At 66.6% G+C, this 20414-nt stretch overlaps 1 protein-coding gene across 1 annotated transcript; it reads right to left on the bottom strand.

The window, feature by feature from the left end:
* Nucleotides 1-190: 190 nt before the first annotated feature.
* On the bottom strand, nt 191-19308 carry DPEP1 (dipeptidase 1). Its single transcript, XM_077831053.1, has 10 exons — nt 19196-19308; nt 12281-12413; nt 11398-11530; nt 10752-10902; nt 10384-10453; nt 9102-9278; nt 7323-7410; nt 7167-7242; nt 5833-5968; nt 191-746 (listed from the first exon to the last, which is right to left on the bottom strand). The coding sequence occupies exons 1-10, from the start codon at nt 19306-19308 to the stop codon at nt 576-578; spliced, it is 1248 nt and encodes a 415-aa protein (XP_077687179.1). The 3' UTR covers nt 191-575.
* Nucleotides 19309-20414: the final 1106 nt, after the last annotated feature.

The raw sequence follows: 20414 nt of genomic DNA, 5'->3' as shown, positions 1-20414 counted from the left end.
GAAAAGGCTGTCCTGCTCCTGCCTTCAGCGCAGGGGAAAGCTGGGGGCTGGCCTAGCCCGGCCTGCTGGGGTGAGGGCTCGCACTGGCTTTGGGGAGGTGTGGCGGTCCTAGTTCATAGACTAGACAGACAGCAGGGAGCAGAGACAGCTTTAATTCACGTACTGCAGCATTGCAGGTGACGGCCGGGTGCCAAAGGGCAGAAAGGGGGAGGGGACAGGGTTAAGTCATGTTAGCTCAGCTGAGTGGGCTCAACCCCTGTGAAAAGCCGCATGGAGGCCCAGGTTGCTCACTGGCCAGAGGCAAACGGGGGCCCAGGCTGGGGCGTGGCCACTTACCCCAGCTTCGATCATGGCAGCCCATGTCATGGCAGCCAGGCCTGTGTCCAACATGACTGAATCTCACCCCCTTTGGGCCCAGTGAGACTGGGAGATAGCAGGGCAGCTGTGGTCTGATCGACTCCCCTTCATGCAGGGCCAGCCCCAGAGCAGTGGAGAGTTGGGTTGCACCCCTCCCACTCCAGCCGGGCTGCTCAGAAGTGAGAAGGGGTGGGGGTCTGGGCTCTGCTTCCAGAGCTCTACAGGAGGAGGGAGTAAAGGAGGGGGATGATGAGAGCGGCTGGCAGCACGCTGGGGGTGCTGGCTTTGGCACGGGCAGGGTACCCGTAGCTGGTTCTGCACTGCCCTTCCAGTTCCTCATACGCAATCGGCTCATCGTCAGGTGGCTCCTGGGACAGGCTGTCCCTCACCTACCAGGGAAAGGAAACAGTCAGCTTCTCACAGTGTGCTGCAGAGTGGAGCCATGGGCCACGGCCGGCTCTGCACTGCGGAGCGGGGACACAGAGCCACAGGCCAGGGCCGGGTCTGCGCTGCGGAGCAGGGACACGGAGTGCACGGGCCAGGGCCGGGTCTGCGCTGCGGAGCAGGGGCTCAGGGCCACGGGCCAGGGCCGGGTCTGCGCTGCGGAGCAGGGACACGGAGTGCACGGGCCAGGGCCGGGTCTGCGCTGCGGAGCAGGGACACGGAGCCACGGGCCAGGGCCGGGTCTGCGCTGCGGAGCAGGGACACGGAGTGCACGGGCCAGGGCCGGGTCTGCGCTGCGGAGCAGGGACACGGAGTGCACGGGCCAGGGCCGGGTCTGCGCTGCGGAGCAGGGACACGGAGTGCACGGGCCAGGGCCGGGTCTGCGCTGCGGAGCAGGGACACGGAGCCACGGGCCAGGGCCGGGTCTGCGCTGCGGAGCAGGGACACGGAGTGCACGGGCCAGGGCCGGGTCTGCGCTGCGGAGCAGGGACACGGAGCCACGGGCCAGGGCTGGGTCTGCGCTGCGGAGCAGGGACACGGAGCGCACGGGCCAGGGCCGGGTCTGCGCTGCGGAGCAGGGGCTCAGGGCCACGGGCCAGGGCCGGGTCTGCGCTGCGGAGAAGGGGCTCAGGGCCACGGGCCAGGGCCGGGTCTGCGCTGCGGAGCAGGGGCTCAGGGCCACGGGCCAGGGCCGGGTCTGCGCTGCGGAGCAGGGACACGGAGCCACGGGCCAGGGCCGGGTCTGCGCTGCGGAGCAGGGGCTCAGGGCCACGGGCCAGGGCTGGGTCTGCGCTGCGGAGCAGGGACACGGAGTGCACGGGCCAGGGCCGGGTCTGCGCTGCGGAGCAGGGACACGGAGTGCACGGGCCAGGGCCGGGTCTGCGCTGCGGAGCAGGGGCTCAGGGCCACGGGCCAGGGCCGGGTCTGCGCTGCGGAGCAGGGACACGGAGCCACGGGAAAGGGCCGGGTCTGCGCTGCGGAGCAGGGACACGGAGTGCACGGGCCAGGGCCGGGTCTGCGCTGCGGAGCGGGGACACGGAGCCACGGGCCAGGGCCGGGTCTGCGCTGCGGAGCAGGGACACGGAGTGCACGGGCCAGGGCCGGGTCTGCGCTGCGGAGCAGGGACACGGAGCCACGGGCCAGGGCCGGGTCTGCGCCGCGGAGCAGGGGCTCAGGGCCACGGGCCAGGGCCGGGTCTGCGCTGCGGAGCAGGGGCTCAGGGCCACGGGCCAGGGCCGGGTCTGCGCTGCGGAGCGGGGACACGGAGCCACGGGCCAGGGCCGGGTCTGCGCTGCGGAGCAGGGGCTCAGGGCCACGGGCCAGGGCCGGGTCTGCGCTGCGGAGCAGGGGCTCAGGGCCACGGGCCAGGGCCGGGTCTGCGCTGCGGAGCAGGGGCTCAGGGCCACGGGCCAGGGCCGGGTCTGCGCTGCGGAGCAGGGACACGGAGTGCCAGGGCCGGGTCTGCGCTGCGGAGCGGGGACACGGAGTGCACGGGCCAGGGCCGGGTCTGCGCTGCGGAGCAGGGGCTCAGGGCCACGGGCCAGGGCCGGGTCTGCGCTGCGGAGCAGGGGCTCAGGGCCACGGGCCAGGGCCGGGTCTGCGCTGCGGAGCAGGGACACGGAGTGCACGGGCCAGGGCCGGGTCTGCGCTGCGGAGCGGGGACACGGAGTGCACGGGCCAGGGCCGGGTCTGCGCTGCGGAGCAGGGACACGGAGTGCACGGGCCAGGGCCGGGTCTGCGCTGCGGAGCGGGGACACGGAGTGCACGGGCCAGGGCCGGGTCTGCGCTGCGGAGCGGGGACACGGAGTGCACGGGCCAGGGCCGGGTCTGCGCTGCGGAGCGGGGACACGGAGTGCACGGGCCAGGGCCGGGTCTGCGCTGCGGAGCGGGGACACGGAGTGCACGGGCCAGGGCCGGGTCTGCGCTGCGGAGCGGGGACACGGAGTGCACGGGCCAGGGCCGGGTCTGCGCTGCGGAGCGGGGACACGGAGTGCACGGGCCAGGGCCGGGTCTGCGCTGCGGAGCGGGGACACGGAGTGCACGGGCCAGGGCCGGGTCTGCGCTGCGGAGCGGGGACACGGAGTGCACGGGCCAGGGCCGGGTCTGCGCTGCGGAGCGGGGACACGGAGTGCACGGGCCAGGGCCGGGTCTGCGCTGCGGAGCGGGGACACGGAGTGCACGGGCCAGGGCCGGGTCTGCGCTGCGGAGCGGGGGCTCAGGGCCACGGGCCAGGGCCGGGTCTGCGCCGCGGAGCAGGGACACGGAGCCACGGGCCAGGGCCGGGTCTGCGCTGCGGAGCAGGGACACGGGGCCACGGGCCAGGGCCGGGTCTGCGCTGCGGAGCAGGGACACGGAGCCACGGGCCAGGGCCGGGTCTGCGCTGCGGAGCAGGGACACGGAGCCACGGGCCAGGGCCGGGTCTGCGCTGCGGAGCAGGGACACGGAGTGCACGGGCCACGGCCGGCTCTGCACTGCGGAGCGGGGACACAGAGCCACAGGCCAGGGCCGGGTCTGCGCTGCGGAGCAGGGGCTCAGGGCCACGGGCCAGGGCCGGGTCTGCGCTGCGGAGCAGGGGCTCAGGGCCACGGGCCAGGGCCGGGTCTGCGCTGTGGAGCAGGGGCTCAGAGCCACGGGCCAGGGCCGGGTCTGCGCTGCGGAGCGGGGACACGGAGTGCACGGGCCAGGGCCGGGTCTGCGCTGCGGAGCGGGGACACGGAGTGCACGGGCCAGGGCCGGGTCTGCGCTGCGGAGCAGGGACACGGAGCCACGGGCCAGGGCTGGGTCTGCGCTGCGGAGCAGGGACACGGAGTGCACGGGCCAGGGCCGGCTCTGCACTGCGGAGCAGGGACACAGAGCCACAGGCCAGGGCCGGGTCTGCGCTGCGGAGCAGGGACACGGAGTGCACGGGCCAGGGCCGGGTGTGCGCTGCGGAGCAGGGACACGGAGTGCACGGGCCAGGGCCGGGTCTGCGCTGCGGAGCAGGGACACGGAGCCACGGGCCAGGGCCGGGTCTGCGCTGCGGAGCAGGGACACGGAGTGCACGGGCCAGGGCCGGGTCTGCGCTGCGGAGCAGGGACACGGAGCCACGGGCCAGGGCCGGGTCTGCGCTGCGGAGCAGGGACACGGAGCCACGGGCCAGGGCCGGGTCTGCGCTGCGGAGCAGGGACACGGAGTGCACGGGCCACGGCCGGCTCTGCACTGCGGAGCGGGGACACGGAGTGCACGGGCCACGGCCGGCTCTGCACTGCGGAGCGGGGACACAGAGCCACAGGCCAGGGCCGGGTCTGCGCTGCGGAGCAGGGGCTCAGGGCCACGGGCCAGGGCTGGCTCTGCGCTGCGGAGCAGGGGCTCAGGGCCACGGGCCAGGGCCGGGTCTGCGCTGCGGAGCAGGGACACGGAGTGCACGGGCCAGGGCCGGGTCTGCGCTGCGGAGCAGGGACACGGAGGCACGGGCCAGGGCCGGGTCTGCGCTGCGGAGCAGGGACACGGAGCCACGGGCCAGGGCCGGGTCTGCGCTGCGGAGCAGGGGCTCAGGGCCACGGGCCAGGGCCGGCTCTGCGCTGCGGAGCAGGGGCTCAGGGCCACGGGCCAGGGCCGGGTCTGCGCTGCGGAGCAGGGGCTCAGGGCCACGGGCCAGGGCCGGGTCTGCGCTGCGGAGCAGGGACACGGAGTGCACGGGCCAGGGCCGGGTCTGCGCTGCGGAGCAGGGACACGGAGCCACGGGCCAGGGCCGGGTCTGCGCTGCGGAGCAGGGACACGGAGTGCACGGGCCAGGGCCGGGTCTGCGCTGCGGAGCAGGGACACGGAGCCACGGGCCAGGGCCGGGTCTGCGCTGCGGAGCAGGGGCTCAGGGCCACGGGCCAGGGCCGGGTCTGCGCTGCGGAGCAGGGACACGGAGTGCACGGGCCAGGGCCGGGTCTGCGCTGCGGAGCAGGGACACGGAGCCACGGGCCAGGGCCGGGTCTGCGCTGCGGAGCAGGGACACGGAGTGCACGGGCCAGGGCCGGGTCTGCGCTGCGGAGCAGGGACACGGAGCCACGGGCCAGGGCCGGGTCTGTGCTGCGGAGCGGGGACACGGAGTGCACGGGCCAGGGCCGGGTCTGCGCTGCGGAGCAGGGACACGGAGCCACGGGCCAGGGCCGGGTCTGCGCTGCGGAGCAGGGACACGGAGCCACGGGCCAGGGCCGGGTCTGCGCTGCGGAGCAGGGACACGGAGCCACGGGCCAGGGCCGGGTCTGCGCTGCGGAGCAGGGACACGGAGTGCACGGGCCAGGGCCGGGTCTGCGCTGCGGAGCGGGGACACGGAGTGCACGGGCCAGGGCCGGGTCTGCGCTGCGGAGCAGGGGCTCAGGGCCACGGGCCAGGGCCGGGTCTGCGCTGCGGAGCAGGGGCTCAGGGCCACGGGCCAGGGCCGGGTCTGCGCTGCGGAGCAGGGGCTCAGGGCCACGGGCCAGGGCCGGGTCTGCGCTGCGGAGCAGGGGCTCAGGGCCACGGGCCAGGGCCGGGTCTGCGCTGCGGAGCAGGGACACGGAGCCACGGGCCAGGGCCGGGTCTGCGCTGCGGAGCAGGGACACGGGGCCACGGGCCAGGGCCGGGTCTGCGCTGCGGAGCAGGGACACGGAGTGCACGGGCCAGGGCCGGGTCTGCGCTGCGGAGCAGGGACACGGAGTGCACGGGCCAGGGCCGGGTCTGCGCCGCGGAGCAGGGACACGGAGCCACGGGCCAGGGCCGGGTCTGCGCCGCGGAGCAGGGACACGGAGCCACGGGCCAGGGCCGGGTCTGCGCCGCGGAGCAGGGACACGGAGCCACGGGCCAGGGCCGGGACTGTGCCATGGGACGGGGACATAGAGCTGCGTGCAGGATCAGCATGGCAGGTGCGGGGTGGGGGCACAGAGCCCCATGGCAGCACTGCTGGGTTAGGGCCGGGCTGCTGGGTGGCTCATGGGGGAGGCAGGCACCTGGCCCTGCAATGAGGGGGGAATGGGGGGGCCAGCGCTCCGTGCAGCGACTCTCCCATCTCTTCTCACTCACCTCCTCCGCCTTCTTGAAGACTCTCAGCAGGTTCATGGCGAGGGCAGCTTTCACTTCGGCTTCAGTCCACTTCCTTCTCAGTAACTCAGCTATTAACTTGGGGTATTTGGAAACATCCTCCAGCCCCTGGGGAAGCCTGCAACATGCCGGAAAGCACTGAGCTCACAGCTTGGTTTGGCGGTTCCCAGGCCAGCCAGAAGCACTGTGAGTAGCAACTCTGACCCCGGCATAGCTCAGGCCATGGGGCTCCCCTGGGGACATGGTTCCCAGGGTTAATTGGCCCAACTTGCAAAGAGTTTGCACTCAAGGTTCCCGCCCCCAGTTTCCTCTTCCCCCTATTAATTCCCCCCCAAATAAGTGGGGGAAGAGGAAACTGGGGGTGCACACAGCCCCTGGCATGAGGGAAGAGTGGGGGACCCTGGTATGGGGGAGGAGGGGAATGAGGGTTGCCCAGGACCCCTGGTTGGGGGGGAAGCTGAGGGAGTCTATAGTCATGGGCATTATAGAGGGATGGGGCACACAGGGAGCTGGTGGGAGGAATGGGGGGACGTCAAGAGCCCCTGGGATGTACCACGAAATCAGCCCACAGGAGCTATGAAGTGTGCGCCCCCTAGAGCCCCTCACTGGTAACGCACCTTCTTGCTAGACCCAGGAGTGGGACTCAAAGGGTTCTGCCTTGGGGAGCCCCCTCCCCCAGCTCCCAAGCCGATGGGCCCCACAGCAGGAAGAGGTGGTGAGGCCTACGAAGCAGGCAGCCCAGCCCAGGGCGCTGTGTCCTTGGGAGCCGGTGCACGGGCCGGCTCACACAGGGTGCGCGTGCTGCCCCTCGAGGGAGACGTGACTCGCTCGGGACGCCTTTGCGCAGGGCCCCTAGCCGAGGGGCTGAGGTGGCGGGGGGGAGCTGCAGCCTGTTGTCTCCTGTAGAACCTTGGTACCAGGACCTGCCCCATGCCTCGGTTCCAGGGCTGGAGGGGCCCTGGCAGGGGCCTGGCACGGGGGGGACATTTCTCTCCAAGGCTCAGCAACGGGCCAGGACCTGTTTCTGAGCAGTAAAGCAACCCCCAAGGCCTGGCCAGTGTCTCCCTGGAGACCAGCGGGGTCAGGGGTGGAGTGAGACGCCGAGGCTCTGGGGCAAGCTCAGGGAAGGAACCTACAGGAGGGCAAACCCCAGGTCAGCCTGCTCTGGGGTGCCCTGGGCCCCAGGGCTGTGGGAGCTGGGCCCCAGCCTGCATGGCTGGGTATGGCTCACAGATGGCCCTGCTAGCGCTGCCAGGGGCTGGCTGTTCGGTGGGGTTAGGAAGCCCTCGCCCGCTCCGCCACGTGCCATTCCTTACGTGGGCACGCCGTCGTAGTCCCCGCCAAAGCCAACAGCCGCGGAGCCAGCCACCTTCTTGACGTGATCCAGGTGATCTGCGGGGGGAAGTGCCAGAGGTGAGCGGGCAAGGCCCGGTGTGCGGGAACTCCACGTCCCGCCTTGGCGCCAGACTCACCTGCGACCTGGGACAGGTTGGCAGCCTCCTTGTTGCAGGACACGTACATGTTGTAGAAGTTCACCATCACCAGGCCACCCTTCTCGTTCTGCAGGCGGAGACATGCAGGCATGGGCAGCAGGTGAACCTGCCTTTTGGGGAGGCTAGGGGGCCCTGCCCCGCACTGCTGAAGCCATGAGACCCCCCCACACGGCCAGAGGAGCCCCGAGTCCCCCCATGACCAGAGGAGCCCCTGCCCACCCTCCCTGAGCTGCTGACTGGCCCACCCCTGGCTGCACTGTCTGGCCCAACCCCCGAGCACTGGCCCGAGCACCAGGCTGCTGGCTGGCCCAAGGAGCTGGCTCGACCGCTGCACCGGCCTAGGGGAGAAGGGGAGTGAGGGCGGGGCCTTGGGGCAGAGCATGGGCGGGCCCAGGGCCTGGGTTAGGGGAGGCTTAACCTCCCCTGGCCGATGTTACCACCGGCACATGCATGCGGGTTCCTAAAGGCTGCAGCAGGTGAGGGCTCTGTGGGCCGGGCAGCCCAGGGTCTCAGCTGCTGCTCCTGGGGCAGGGATCCCACACCTGCCCCAGCGCCGGAGGAGCCAGTTGTCCATGAACTGGGGAGCCGGCGGCGGTGCTGCTCGCCATGGTCCCCAGCATGCTGCTTCCCATTCAGAGCCCTGGACCCCTCCCTGCAGCGATCCAGCCAGCAGGCTGTGCGAGGCACCGTCAGCAGCTCCAGCTCAGACACTTAGGTTCTCACTACCAGCGTGAAGTTACCACTGGCCCCTTGCACCCGGGATCCTGCCCCTGCCCCCTTGTGCCTGGGATCCCGCCACAGGATCCTGCCCCCGGCCCCTCACACCCGGGATCCTGCCCCCGGGCCCTCACACCCGGGATCCTACCCCTGCCCCCTTGTGCCTGGGATCCCGCCACAGGATCCCGCCCCTGGCCCCTCACACCCAGGATCCTGCCCCTGCCCCCTTGTGCCTGGGATCCTGCCATGGGATCCCGCCCCCGGCCCCTCACATCTGGGATCCCACCCCTGCCCCCTTGTGCCTGGGATCCCGCCATAGGATCCCGCCCCTGGCCCCTCACACCCAGGATCCTGCCCCTGCCCCCTTGTGCCTGGGATCCTGCCATGGGATCCCGCCCCCGGCCCCTCACACCCAGGATCCTGCCCCTGCCCCCTTGTGCCTGGGATCCTGCCATGGGATCCCGCCCCCGGCCCCTCACATCTGGGATCCCACCCCTGCCCCCTTGTGCCTGGGATCCCGCCATAGGATCCTGCCACTGCCCCTTCCTACCCAGGATCCCGCCCCTGCCCCCTTGTGCCTGGGATCCTGCCACGGGATCCTGTCAGTGGCCCCTCATGCCCGGGATCCCGCCCCCAGCCCCTCACACCCAGGATCCTGCCCCTGCCCCCTTGTGCCTGGGGTCCCGCCACGGGATCCTGCCCCTGCCCCCTTGTGCCTGGAATCCCGCCACGGGAACCTGCCCCCGGCCCCTCACACCCACGATCCCGCCCCCAGCCTCTTGCGCCCGGCCCCTCACACCCACGATCCCGCCCCTGGCCTGGGCTCCCAGCAGGGCCTGCTATCCCACAAGGGATATTTCCTTCCTGACCCCTGCTGGGGTGAAAGCACTGGTGGCTCGTGCCGGTTTTGCCTAGGGGCTGTCTGTGCGGGAGCTGCTCCTGCCCAAGAGCTGGTCCCTCTCTGCCTGATTTGGAGCTGTGCGCCCCGATCTCCTGTGCTGGAGGAAACGCTCATCACTCTGCGCATCCAGGCCATCTTACCACCCTGCGGAGGATGTCGTCGGGCACATTGCGCCTGCTTCTGCAGAGCTCATAGGCTGATGAGTGGCTGAATATAACAGGAGCTTTGGAAACCTCCAGGGCGTCTGCCATCGTCCGCACAGACACGTGGGCCAGGTCGACCAGCATGCCTAGGCGATTCATCTCCCGGACCACGCGCTGGGGGAGCAGATGAGGGACGGGTGCTGAGTGTGCGCCCCTCCTGTGCGGCGCAGGCCACATCAGGGACAAGCTGGCCCTAGGCCCTGCAGAGTCTGAGCGGTGGGACCTGCATGTTCTCCTGGGCACCCCTCCTCACCCCACTTAGACTCACCCCACCTGCCCGAGTGAATGGGACCTTGCCCCCTCCCCCTGGGCGAGTGGAGTCTGAGCCAGGGGGCCGGGGAGTGAGTGCAGCAGGCAGCACATCGAATGGGGATGGGGGGAAGACAGGGCAGGGACAGGAGCGCCCACCCACGTGTCAACTTCCACCAGCTCACGCTTTCCTCTGGCCCCTGTGTGAGTGAGCTGCCCCGGCTCGCTGTGCCCTGCATGTGGGTAAATGGGGGTGAGCAGGGCTGGGGGCGACAGAGGTGGCCTGGGCTGGGGGCTCCATGGGCAGCAGCCATACGGCGCTTTAGGAACAGGGCGGTGCAGTGGGGCAGACGGCAGGGCTCCAGGGCCCCTGGGGTAACGTGGGGGGAGTCAGCCCACAGGATGTGAACTTCACCCCCCCGTGCCAGTGGAGAGCTGGGCAGTGACACAGAAGCCATCAGGCACTGGAGGTGAGCAGCCACCAGGTTTCTCTGCCCATGGGGCAGGGGGATGAGAATGGGGGGGCAGGGGGATGAGAATGGGGGACCAGGCATCCCAGAGAGGCCGGGGGTTGAGGACGGTGCAGTGGGGTCAGGAGTTTGTACTGCCAGGCTGCTGCTGGCTTGGAAAACACCACAGTGGCTTTGGGAATGTGGCCAGGGACTGGCAGCTGTCACGCTGGGAGCCAGGCTAGATCAGCCTCCGCAGCAGCAGGCCTGGCGGGCCTTGCTCTGGGACGTGGCAAGAGCAGCCCCGGTGATGGGAGTAGACAGCCTGTCCCAGGCCCTGATATGCCAGCAGCGCCCCCTCCAGAAAGGCTGGTCCCTGGCTGGAGAAGTGCGGGTGCTCTGTCCCCTCCCCATCCCCACGAGGGTCTCCAGCTGGAGAGCTCCCTGCCCCATGTGTGGGCATGGGGATGTCGGCTTCCAGCCCCCCAGGCAGTGCACATGCAGGGGCCATTCCCACTCACCTTCCCAAATTGTGACAGGCCATTGTGGACGGGCTGTTCCTCGTCTGTGTCCACCAGCCAGTTGTCCACCCTGCGAGCCAGAGCATACACATCAGCCCAGCTCTCGGTGAGCCCGCGCGGCCTGAGCTATTTGTTGGCACGAGGCTGCTGCCTGCCCCCGAGTGCCAGCACAGGGGCAGGAAAAGGCATTGGCATCGTTCTCAGCCCTCTCTGGGCCCCGGGACCCGCACGGGGACTCACTCACCTGTGGAATCCCTGGGTCCCTGTATGTTGTTCCAAACCCACCAGGCCCCGTTCTTCTGCCCCCTGCGTCCCGACCCCACTGGGGCCCAGCAAGCTGCCATGCACCCCAGCACTGGGGTCCTTACCAGGGGGTGTTGCAGCTGTGGGAGAGGGTCATGTAGCGCACCCCCAGCCGGTAGAACATCCGCAGGGTGCCCAGGCTGCTGTCCATGGAGTGGCCGCCCTCCACGCCAATCAAGCTGGCAACCTTCTTTGCTTGGAAGGCGTCTTCTATGCCTGCAAGAGCAGCATTTCCCAGGCTTGAGTCAGCGGGCAGGGAGAATCCCAGCGAGCCATGCCGGCTAATGAGTGCCAGGTTGCTCAAGAGGGGGTGTTGCCTAGGGCCTGCTGAGCTCCCCTTCTGCCTGGCAGGCCCTAGCTACCCTTGTAGGAGACCTCGGAGGGGCTGGCTCGTGACAACTCGAGCTCCCAGCTACCGACTGCTGGAAACCTCAGTGGGCTTTGCACAGGGCAGGCACGTCTGCAGAGAGAGATGCCTCCCCCAGAGGCACACATGGCAGGGTACCAGGGAGCTACCTCCCCCATACAAGGGGCTGGCAAGGACCATGCCCGGGCAGGGTGCTGGGTGCGGAATGGCAGCGGCTGCTGGGCAGGGAGGTCCCCCTCACCCAGCTCATTCTGGGCTGGGATGCGGCCTGGGGTGTCCTCGCTCAGCTCCCGCACCCCCCATCCCCGCAAGGAGCTGGGCAGGGGCCACGCTCCATCGCTCACCTGTGCTGTCGGTGACACACACAAAGGCCTCGGGGTACTTGTCGCACATGCGGTGGATGACGTCGATCTGCTCCAGCGTTCGCTTCACTGCGTCTTTGTTCTGGGTATCGCAGGGCACGTAAGCCGCCCAGAACTGAGCAGGGAGACAAGCCGGGAGTTAAGGAGCCTGGCCCTCCATGCAGGGCAGCGCCATGGGGCAGGGCAGCCTTAAGTTGTTCAGGAGGCTGCTTTGCTTCATTCATTGCCACCTTCAACCCACACCCATCCCAGAGCCAGCTGTGGGGCGAGCACAGGGGTGCCCCGGGCTCGCTTGGTACCTGGGACTGGGGGGGTGGCATGCACAAGCAGCCAGCCGCTGCCAGGGGATTCTCACCCCGGGTGGGCACAGACCCAGAGAGGTCAGGTGGCTGCTGACGGTCACAGAGCATCGGTAGCTCCTGGCTCCATCCCTGGGCTCAGAGCCTCTGGCACCTGCAGTGAAAGTGGTGAGCAGCTTTGCAGATGAGCTGCCGGGTCCCACCTGGCCTGGGGGCTGGGCTGGATCCCTGGGCGTCGGGGAGCCGGAGCCTGAGCACGGTGGAAGTGAAAGCGGCCATGCTGGGGAAGTGCAGGCAGCAGGTGGGTGACAGGGGCTGGCTTCCTCTGGCCCTAGGAAAAGTCCAGCAATTGCTCAGCCGAGAGCGAGGGGCGGCTCGCCTGCCGGGGGCTTTCCAGGGAGATCTCCCGCCAGGGAGCCAGGCTGAGTCATACAGGCTCCTCGCCTGGAGTCAGTGTCCCCGGCTCTGCTGCCTTCATGGGGGCGTGAGCGCTGCCGGTCGGTGTGCACCAGTGCCCTGCTGCGAGCGTGGCTGTGTGGGCCCTGCCCGCGGGATCTACAGCCTACCTGCCCCCCCACGCGCCCACTCCGCAGCTTGGGGATGCTGGTGTGGGTGTCGTTGAGCAGGGTGAGGTTTGCCGGCGCCACGCTTAGCCTGTTGTTAAACTTTTTCAGCAGCTGCCAGGGCAGGTCGTTGTGTCTGGAAAAGAAAGGGATGAAAGTGAGGGAACCTGGGAGCCGTGCTCCTGTGCCCCCCACATGCGGGGGGAGCAGCCCCGCCCGACCCCTTGGGGCAGGGGAGTCAAGTGTCTGGCATGAGCCCTCAGCCCAGGGGAAGCCTGGGCGTGGACGGGCACCAGGCAAGGCTGGCGTGTAGCACTACCCAAAAACGGTCTGCTGGTGTGAGGGGCAGATCCTAGGGCTGGGCTACACCCCATGTTTGCAGGGGGGCCAGGTACCGACAGTTACACCAGGTCACCCCCTGGCGTGGACACCAGGTTATGGTGTAAAGGAGCCTTATTCCGCTGCCAGGACAGGACTAGCCACTCTCCTCCAAGCACATTTATCCCAGGGTAGCTGCGTCCACATGTACCCTGGTCGTCGGCGGGCGGGATCGAACCCTCTGGAGCTTAGTGCATGAGCCGCTACCACATGAGCAAAGAGCCAACTGGCTGGTAGCGAAGCCTGTAGGGCAGACTTATTAATCGCTCTCTCAGTGGTCTCGGTGCCACTCGGTGGGACAGACCCCACCCCAGGAGGTGTGTGGGTTACACACGCTCGCTCGGGGCTTGTACCTTGTCCATTGTGTCCAGAGAGCTGACGCAGCACAACCGGTGTTTGCAGACGAGGCCTGGTGAGGGTTAGTTCCTACACAGGCAGGCTGGAGGGCTGTATCGGCCTGGGGGGCAGCTAGTCCCCATCCCTGCCCCGGCACCTCGGCCCCCTTCTCTGCTGAGCATTGCCCCAGCTCTGTGTTTTCAGGATTCCACACCGGCGCGTGAGCGCACCACTCCCCCCGAAGCCCCGCAGCCGGCTGCAGCCAGCGTTTGGAACCGGGGCCACAACCGTAACCAACTCTGGGCTGGCGCCTTTGCTGCTGCCGACCCAGACCCCCAGTTTTTTTGCTGTTGCATGCGTTTCAAAGCAAGGGATGGCTTGGCACAGACCCGCCTGCCCGCCCACCCGTGCTCTCTCCTCCCATCTCTGCGCAGCGGAGACGGGGCCCTCTCTGCACTGTGGCATTAGCCATGCCCGGGTGTCAGCTGGCTTCTGCACAGGCCGAGGGGACGGGCCATCCCCACTGGTCCCGTCCCAGCTCCTCCAAACCTGCTCAGCGAAGCCGAGATCGCTGGGGCCAGCAGCAATTCCAGGCCCAGTGCCTGGAGCTGGCTGGCCCCTCGGCAGCCTGCGAGACCTGGGCCGTAGCCCATACAGCGGACACACCTTAGTCCTTCAGCGGCTGAGTGCCCAGGGCTGGCACCGGCTCCCCGGTTTGTGCGGAGCTGCCCCTGGCTCAGCTGCCAGCTGGCGGGTGCCTGGAACCTGCCTGCCCTTAGTAGAAACCCTCCGGACACGGCTGCAGTCCTGAGCATGGCAATATCCTGCCTCCCCGCCCCCCGGGAGCCCTGCCCAGCTCTCTGCATGCGAGCCGAGACACTCTGCCTCTCTCCCCTCCTTACACTAACCCAGCCTGGGCAGAGGCCAGGCAGGAGGTCCCAGCAGCCCAGATTAACCCTCGCAGATTAACCCTCGCAGTGCCGTCTCCAGCCCCGCTAGGCTTGCGTCTCTTCCCAGCGTCTGGCAGTTGAAGACTAGCCAACAAGACAGGCGTCCTGCTCGGCGGGGGATTGGCCATGAGAAGGGTTGCCCAGGGACAAGGAATCTTTAGCCTAAGACCGAATGGCTTTTTCTGCGGATACAGTCCAGCCCAAGGCAATGGGGCCAGGCAGGAGGCTGCGCTCTGCACAAGCTCAGGCTGGCTTCTGGCCTTGACATCGCCCATGAAACTGCGGCCCGGGCAGGTGCAGTGATTTGGGCAGGTGTGCTGGCCTCCAGACAGGGATCAGAACCCGGGAGCTGCTGGCTCCCAGCTCGGTTTGTGGCAGTGTGTGGAACGGAGGTGGCAGCTGGCAGGGGCCGGGGACAAAGAGCTGTTAAGGTTGCTGGTGGCTTGGAGGGGGCCAGGAGGGGAGCAGGGCTGGGCTGGCGGCAGATTAGGGAGCATGATACACAGCATGGCAGCTGCCTCGTGCCCAAGCGCCTCATCCCCTGGAGCTCAGTGAGGCAGGGGCTGCAGGAGGGAGGATGCTGGCTGTGGCTGGAGTCAGGAGGCGCTGTTTTTAACCACCGATGATCACGATCGGTTGGTTGCACTCCAGTGAGGCGCTGCTGCAGGACCAGCTAGACAAGCCCTGCCCCAGTGTCAGGAAGAGCCAGAACCCTGGTGTGTTGGGGGCGGGGAAGGTGGCTTGAGGGTGGGTCACATGCTGGGCAACCCTACATGTTTGCAAGGCCCCTAGAGATTTTCTCCTGGTGCTTTGCCAGCCAGGCTGAAACTCCCTGAAAGACTGTGGCTGAGGCTGACTGAGTGCAGCTCAGGGCCTGTTCAATCTCTGTCGTAACATTTGACTCTCATTGGGTTGTTTGGGGGCTTTCTCTGAAAACTCCTGCTGGGTGTCTTTCCCAGCTCTGGCGGGAGGTTTCCAGATGAGGCAGAGGCTTCTCTACAGTCCTGCGCTTGGAGGACTCTTTGCTGCTGGTTGTTTTTTCTCCCGCATTGGACGGCTCGGCACATGGATTTACTGATTCCCCCCGGTTCCATTTCTGCAGCAGTTTAAGCTTCCCTGCTGAACAGAAAGCTTTGTGTAGGTGACGCAGCCAGCACGTATCCTCCCCTGCTGGCGGTTTCCCTCTGCGGGATGAAGCTCTGTCCACGAAGCGCTTCCTGGCAGGGAACCACTTTGCCTTCCTGGAGGGTGTCCGTGTGACTGGCTGGCTTAGGGTGACCAGATGTCCCGATTTTATAGGAACAGACCTGTTTTTGGGTCTTTTTCTCATATAGGCTCCTATTACCCCCCACCCCCATCCCGATGTTTGCTGTCTGGTTACCCTAGGCTGGCTGCCGTGTGATGAGGGTGCTAGGGAAGAGTTTGCTGCTGCGGTGTGGCAGTTGTTTGGGTCTGTGTTTGTACACAGGGGTGATGGATCCGTTGTTCCATGGGCCTGTGGAATGTGTCTGCATCTCAGCTGCCAGGAGCTAGGCTAGTGCTCCCCATGGGCCCCCCGGTACCCCTTCACCTTCTCAGGCTTTCCCACCATTCGCTTCCTTAGGGTTGCCAGTTTCGGCTGGGCGTATTCCTGGAGGTTTCATCACGTAACATAAGCTTTAATTAAAGATTAATCATTAATTCCTGGAGATCTCAGGACATCCTGGAGCATTGGCAACCCTACGTTCTTTTGCCCTTTGGCTCCTGCCTAATCCCCAGGTGAAGGCGGCAGGGATGACACCGGCTGTTACCTGGGCTGCGTTCCAGAGGCCACAGTTCCCGGACTGCTCTGTATGAGCCAGAGCAGGAAACGAAGCCCCAGGAGAGCCCCTCTGCTGGCTTTGCTGCAGGAGGCTCATGGAAGCAGCTGACCCCAGGGAAATGGATTGGGGGCTTCCTAGCTCTGTGCTCAAGGGCGCTGAATTAACTCTCTCACTGCCGGAACACAGGCAGGGCTGTGGATTGCTCCGTGGAGGGAGGGCCGTGCCCGGCCTGGGAGGGCATGTGGCCTTGGCACGGGAAGGGTTGATCCAAGGCCTTGCTCGGGGGTGTTATACAGCAGCCAGGAGGTAGCTGTGATGGTCCCAGATGCGTATGCAAAGACCCCTGCCCCTGCTCAGCATGCGAGAGAGCCCAGGCAAATGCCAGCACTCAGCCAAGGCACCATTCTGTCCTGGAACGAGAGCAGCCAGAGGTGCCCAGACATTCCTGTGTTACTGCCCGAAATTCCACCCAGAGCCTCCCTGTGCCACGCTGGAGCCAGAGGGGAATTTCCCAGCGAGCCCACGATGAGCAGAGAGGCTGGAGGAGTTTTTCTTTCCAGGAGTTTTGAGTGTTTCTCTTTCCTGGGTAAGAAACTAATCACAAGAAGGAAGGCAGAGGGGTTCCAAGAGCCGATGGAAAACCCCGCAGGGAACTCCGCAGGCCACAGCTCCAGGCACTGTTCCTGGCAACATCGACCTGCTCCAAGGCTTGGGGAGCCATGGCCAGGTGGCCGGAGCCGCGTGGCACAGCGGGGTGGGTGGCAGCAGGCTCCTGCTTGGAGGGAGGCAGCTGCCATTTGCCGTGGGTGCTCTCCTGGGGGGTGGGGGTAGGGTTAGTTACTGAACTGGCTGCCTGTGAGTTTCCTCTCCTCTGGGCCTTTAACCAGCGTCCTCAGCTTCCCGGCTCAGAGCACGGCAGGGGCCGGCTGCCCTGCACACACCACAGACTCCAGCTGGGCATTGCCAGGGCTCCCGGCAGGGTTGTGCAGCCCACACCCGCAGCGTGCCCTGCTCCCACACCCCAGCCAGCTGCATTTGAGGCCGGCTTGTGATGCCCCCTCGGCAGCACAGACACAGCTCATCCACCCCCTGGCCAGCGCAGGATTGCGCCCGTGGTGGGCTCTCAGGGGCGGTCCCTCTCCACCTCGAACCGGCCCCCGTCAGGCCCCCGAGAACCGCCCCAGCTTGCTGACTTACGCGGCTGCCACTGCCGTCATTTAAGGAAGTGTCACGCGGCTGGGGGAAGCAAGGTGTGTGCTGCAACTGCGGGGGCGTCTTCCCCTTTCGGTCCGCAGACGGCCCCCTCCCCACGTCACTCAGCACCAGACGGCCTGCGGGGGTTATTTCTGTCCCTGGTCACTGTGCCTTGGCCTGGAAGCTCACGCGGGATGACGTCTCCCTCTGTGCTGCTGCCTAGCGCCAGGGCAGTCAGGCTGGGGCCCAGGAAAGAGGAGGGGTCCCTCTGGCTCTGTCAAGCACCAGCCCGCGGGGTCTCAGCCTGGGGGGATCCTCCTCCCTTTCTGTATCGCTGGGGGGGGTCCTGCCCCTTCTTTCTGGTTTAACCTGGGGACAGGGTGTGGAAGGGCTGAGGGGAGTACGGGGGGCCCAGGGCGACGCTGCCCAATTTGGCAGCCCTCAGCCTCGCTGCGGGGGGTGAAGAGCGTCTCCCCACTGAGCCCAAGGGAAGGGGCTGACAAGGGGCTCACCCTGCAGTCCAGCCCCCCCAGGGCTCGCCGGGACTGTGCCTGGCTCCTCACCGCTGCAGGCTCAGGTCAGTCTCCCATGGATATGGGGCAATGCCAGCTCTGCGAGCAGGACCAGCTCCACTGGCCGGATGCGCACGCGGTTGGGTCCACCTGCTCGTCGCTACGCTGGAGGGGCCCAAGGCAGGCCTGGGGGGCTGTGGGCCAGGACTGGGGGCAGTGACCGAGCTGGGGGTGGGAGCCCACTAACGGACTAGCAGCGGGAGGGGTGGCACAAGTCACTGGCAGAGCGATGTGGAGGCCCAGGGGTGGAAGAGCCGTGACACCCAGCCCCCTGTCTCAGTGACTCCCCCTAGGCGTGCAGACCTTTTGCCTGCTCTGAATCTGGCAAGCCCCAAAGCCTGAGTCTGGCAACCCCCCGGGTATCAGTAACAGTCTCAGTCCAGGTGCCCCTTTCCCTCTAGCACAGCTTGCAGATCAGCATCACACTTACCCCTTCTACCCCTGAAGCCAGGAACTGCAGCAGCTGCGTCCCCCGCCCATGCCACACACCCGCCTGCCCGGCCCAGCCAGACCCTGCGCTTCATCCCCCTCTGGGCTCTGGCTTGCTGTCTGCAGCAGCTCCAGGGACCCAGGCTTTCCTTAGTGCCAACGAGGCCGAGGGAAATGCAGAAACACTGCTGGGCAGCAGTGACCTCCTGGCATGTGCTGGGGATGGCAGCTCCTCTGAGGCAGGCCAGTTCCCAGGGCTTTGCCCAGCTGAGATTGGGAAGCCCCAGTGAGCCCTGCAGCCAAACCCCACAGGCTAGTAAAATGACTCAGTGCTGGGGTTTCTCCTCCAGCTCCGTGACAGCCCACTAGCTTTGTGCCTGTCGCACAGTGGGACGGACATGGTCCTTGGACCAATGCTCCCACCTTCCTCAGGGTCTCTCCGAGCTGCTCCCCGCCTGACCTCATGGGGTTCTCCCCCAGCTGGGAGCAGCCACTTTCCCCTGGCTGTGATGTGCCAGCAGGGCTGGGTTTCCCCTTTATGTTTTGCAGCGAACTCATGGTGTAGTGTAGCATGGTCTGGCCCTGATAACCCACCACATGCAAATCCACCCTGCCCTCCCATTCCCCTGGGGCATGCCAGAAACTCCAGCATTTCCCATGGGGCACACTGAGCAGGTCCCTGTGGAGTTCCAAGCCGTGGGGCTTCCCCAGGGTGGGGGTTTGCTGGAAATGGAGCCGCGCAGGGCTTTCATCACTGGGGGGTTTCTCAGGGAACTGAGAATCCTTGAGCAGGTGGGAAACTTTCCTGTTGGATGGAGCTGGTGCACCCTGCCTTCCCCTGAGCTAGGGGCTGCGCAGAGGGGATGACTCTACCCCTTGGTAAGGAAAAGCTCCCGGGAGGGCCGGCCGCTCCCTCAGGGGCTGCGTGGCGCCGGGGTAGCAGGCATGCTTCCCTGCCATGGAGAGCCTCTTGCGTGCAGTGGGGACTCACTCCTGAGCCTGCATTTCCACTGCCTGAGTTCGGCAGCTGCTATGCGCTCACGCTGGCCTGGCCTCACGCCACGAGGTGCTGAGAATATATCACCTGCGTAGCTCCAGGGTAAACCATATCACTCCCCCTCCCTCTCCTGCAGAGCTCAGGTGGTGAGGGGAGTACGGGGGGCCCAGGGCAGGAGTACGGGGGGAGGCTCGTTCCCTCTGGGGGGAGTTTCCCAACTTGCCGAGACAGGGCAGGGAGCAGCAGGGGCTGGTATTTACCCGTCTATTAGAGGAGTCTCGTTCATGATTCTCTCTGCCTCCGCCCTGTAAAGCTCCGCTGAGCAGAATGGGAAAATGGATAAAAGCAAGTAGCTGAACAGCATTGGCTTCATGGTGGCCAGACAGCCCAGCCTTGGCTTCTGAGTCCTCCACCTCCAACCCTGCTCTAGAGGGGTCCCTTCGGCTGGGCACAGAGACTGCGCTGCATAAATGAGACTGTCTAGTCCAAGACCAAGATCTCAGTGATTGGAATTTGGCTTAGGTAACAACCCAGAGTCAATAAATAACTGTGCTGGATCATAAAGCGATTCGGAGCTATCTCTAGCTGGCTGCAATCTCTAGCTATCTCTATCTCTTAGCCTTGCCACACATGAGCTCTTCAAAAAAGTGCCCTGTACAAAGCGTTCTGGGCATACATGGGGCAACCCCCACACATGGTCTTGAAGCTCGGAGCCCCCCTGCTCAGAAATGTCACGCGCAAGTGGCGGCTTCAGGTGCCATCCTGCCAAGGCCACGTCTACACTTGGAGCTGGGGGGTGACACCCGGGTAGCTCTGGTGAACTAGGGCACCAGAAGCAGCGCAGGAGGGGGCAAGTGACAGCACGGGCCAGCTGCCCCGAGTCCGTGCCCACGGGGTCCAGGCGGGTAGCTAGCCCCTGCTGTGCTGCCCGGCTGCTCTGTTTAGAAGGTCACCATTGCTGCATCCCCCGAAGGTGCCGTTGTTCTTGGCTGCGGGATGGGGAGTGAGCCGCATTCCACCTGCTAGGCCTGATTGGCTTGGTTCAAGAGAGGCAAGTCCAAGGACATGCGGGGCCGGGCAGGAGACTGGAAGTGGGAGATGCCTGTACAATCCCCCATTTGCAAGGCATCTAGAAGGGAGCTGAGCACTCCCTGTGTGCGGCCAGGCCAGGCCAGCCGCTGTCACTTCTCAGAGATTCTCTCCTTCCTGGAGCAGCAGCTGGGGAGGAAAGGAGTCTTTGAAAGAGGAGAATGTTGTGCTGAAACCATGGAAAACCAGCAGGGGCAGGCCCTGCCACTGCTTTTAGGGGTCCCTTCAATTCCACACATTTCCGGCCCAGCTGCGGTTTGCCGTGTTGGTCCCAGGCATTAGTGAGACAAGGGAATAGCTTTTATTGGACCAACTTCTGTTGGTGAGAGAGACCAGCTTCCGAGCTTCACAGAGCTCCTCTTCAGCCCGACCTGGTCAGTCTCCTTCCAG

The sequence above is a fragment of the Eretmochelys imbricata genome, chromosome 12 (genome assembly GCF_965152235.1).
Source record: "Eretmochelys imbricata isolate rEreImb1 chromosome 12, rEreImb1.hap1, whole genome shotgun sequence".
NCBI lineage: Eukaryota > Metazoa > Chordata > Testudines > Cheloniidae > Eretmochelys > Eretmochelys imbricata.
Note: the sequence above shows the minus strand (reverse complement) of the source record. Positions and strands in the feature narration are given on the sequence as shown.